The following is a 1,978-nucleotide window of genomic DNA, read 5'->3' as shown; positions in this document are numbered from 1 at the left end:
ACACATATAAAGAACCAAAACGGGGTTTAAAAGGGGAAAAAAAAAAAAAAAAAAAAAAGCAACACACTGAAGTAAAAAGCATCTACAAAATCATTACAAAGTTAGGTCTACCCAAACTGTTTTGTTAAGGTTTATTACTGTTAGAACCAGTTCTTGTTGAGTTTGTCCTCATTGGGGAGAATCATACATGTGTGCATGCATGCATGCATACATACATACATTAGGGTTCCCACCTACTGGGAAAGGTCCTGTTTTCATTAAATTTTTAAAACATGAGAAATAAATGCAATTGGAAAAATCAACATAGGAATCTTACCTCAGAGCCAATATAAGCTTTTCCTTGTATCAATTCAGGGGCTGCATATGCTGGGCTACCACAACAGGTCATCAGGTGATAATCCATTCCTCCCTACAAAAGAAAATGTACAACTATTTGCATATTTAAGCCAGCCGGCTGAAATTGTGAACATTCAAGTTTTTTCTCTTAAGTGAGGATTGAACTACGAGTTGCACAGTTAAATACAGGCATCCCCAACATAAAAGGAAAGTTGTTGCTTAGCTCAAGAATATTTACCAGAATGCTGGAAAACATGCTGTATGAAAACAAAAATCACAAAAACCTTATTTTATTAACTAAAAATATATATTTTATTTTTTTAAAGCGCAAAAAAACTGCCTGTTTAAAGTATATGTTACCCCAAAAAATAAGAATGCATGTACAGATATACTTCTTAGTAAGGGTAGGCTTTTACATTTTTTTTTTTCGTATGTTGCTCCTAAAGTATCTATTGATCCTGCCGGTTCCCGTTATTTCCAGTTTCAAATTACAGGACACTGCCAATGTACAGCGTGCCTGTAGCGACACTAGACAGTTTTGCAGCCAGGCCCCCCGCCACCATCCGACTCTGTTTACTAAGGGCAGATACTAGCTCTCTTATTACTTCCTTGATTTCTGGCACATTCGACTAGGACATGTGACCATGCACATCATTTCAGGGGAGGAAAATGCCTTTCCCTGAGATCTCATGAGATTACAGATGAGATTTCCCAGCAATGCTCTGCTAATGAAAAGGCAATTTGTGTGCAAACTGAAGCTTTAGCAAACTGAAGTCATTTCCACTTTTAAAAGCAGGAAGTGAATGCTCTACAAGTGTAAGCATTTCAAAATCACAGCATTTTACACCGGACATGTCTGTTATTATTAATCATCGTACATGGAGGGATTTATTAGTAGAATTTGATTTGAGTGTAAAGGTCTGCTTTTACCTTTGGGGTATACTGCCATCTACAGAATTGGACACTGGCAAAAAAAAAAACCACAACACTGTAGGCTGTCTCAGGGTAACCCCTCCTACTACCAGCATGCCTCAAATTTTGTAGGAAAGCAGGTCCAAGAGCATGATCATAAACGCAAAGGGGGTGGAATCTATATACCTTATGGCATTCACAGATCTGACCAGCCCACTCACTAAGCGAGTTTTCAGAGTCAGAGCAAGCGCTGATGCCAGTGGATCTGGACCATGAACAAGCACTGCAACTAATTTTTACTAGAATGGAGTCTGGAAAATGCCTTACATGGAACCCAATGCCAAAAGGTCACTTAAAAGGACAAAAAAGCTTTTGCAGATTTAGTTTTAAAGGACCCAAGGCTAGAGACAGAACTGGTAGAAGTGCTAACCCTCTCGTTTCAGAGTGGTATGCACTGCATTAATAAGACCCAGGATGGTCTCCTTGGATTTAGAAGCAAGAGCAGTAGACCGATTCCTCAGTAGTAGGGATGCAATGAAATTTCAGGTGCCGAAACATTTTGGCTGAAAATTATGCTATGAGTAAAATGCAGATAGTACCAAAAATCCAGGCGAAAATGCGGTGCATTCACAGCTTCTCTCCTCCCCTGGGTGCCGACTGCAAGCTTCGGTCTGCGTCCCCCAGATCCCCACTGCTCTCCTCCGCCTGTGTCCGCAGAGAGCAGTGGGGG

The 1,978-nt window shown here is 40.3% G+C and overlaps 1 protein-coding gene across 1 annotated transcript in view; it reads right to left on the bottom strand.

Moving 5' to 3' along the window:
• Positions 1-1,978, bottom strand: part of MELK (maternal embryonic leucine zipper kinase) — a 43,595-nt gene that overhangs the window by 27,077 nt on the left and 14,540 nt on the right. The window contains exon 7 of the mRNA XM_018552428.1: positions 317-409. Within this exon, the coding sequence (XP_018407930.1) occupies positions 317-409 (93 nt within the window). The remainder of the gene's footprint in view (positions 1-316; positions 410-1,978) is intronic.

The sequence above is a fragment of the Nanorana parkeri genome, unplaced genomic scaffold, assembly GCF_000935625.1.
Source record: "Nanorana parkeri isolate BGI_ZX_2015 unplaced genomic scaffold, ASM93562v1 scaffold88, whole genome shotgun sequence".
Taxonomy (NCBI): Eukaryota; Metazoa; Chordata; class Amphibia; order Anura; family Dicroglossidae; genus Nanorana; species Nanorana parkeri.
This window is presented reverse-complemented; position numbering and strand designations above follow the sequence as displayed.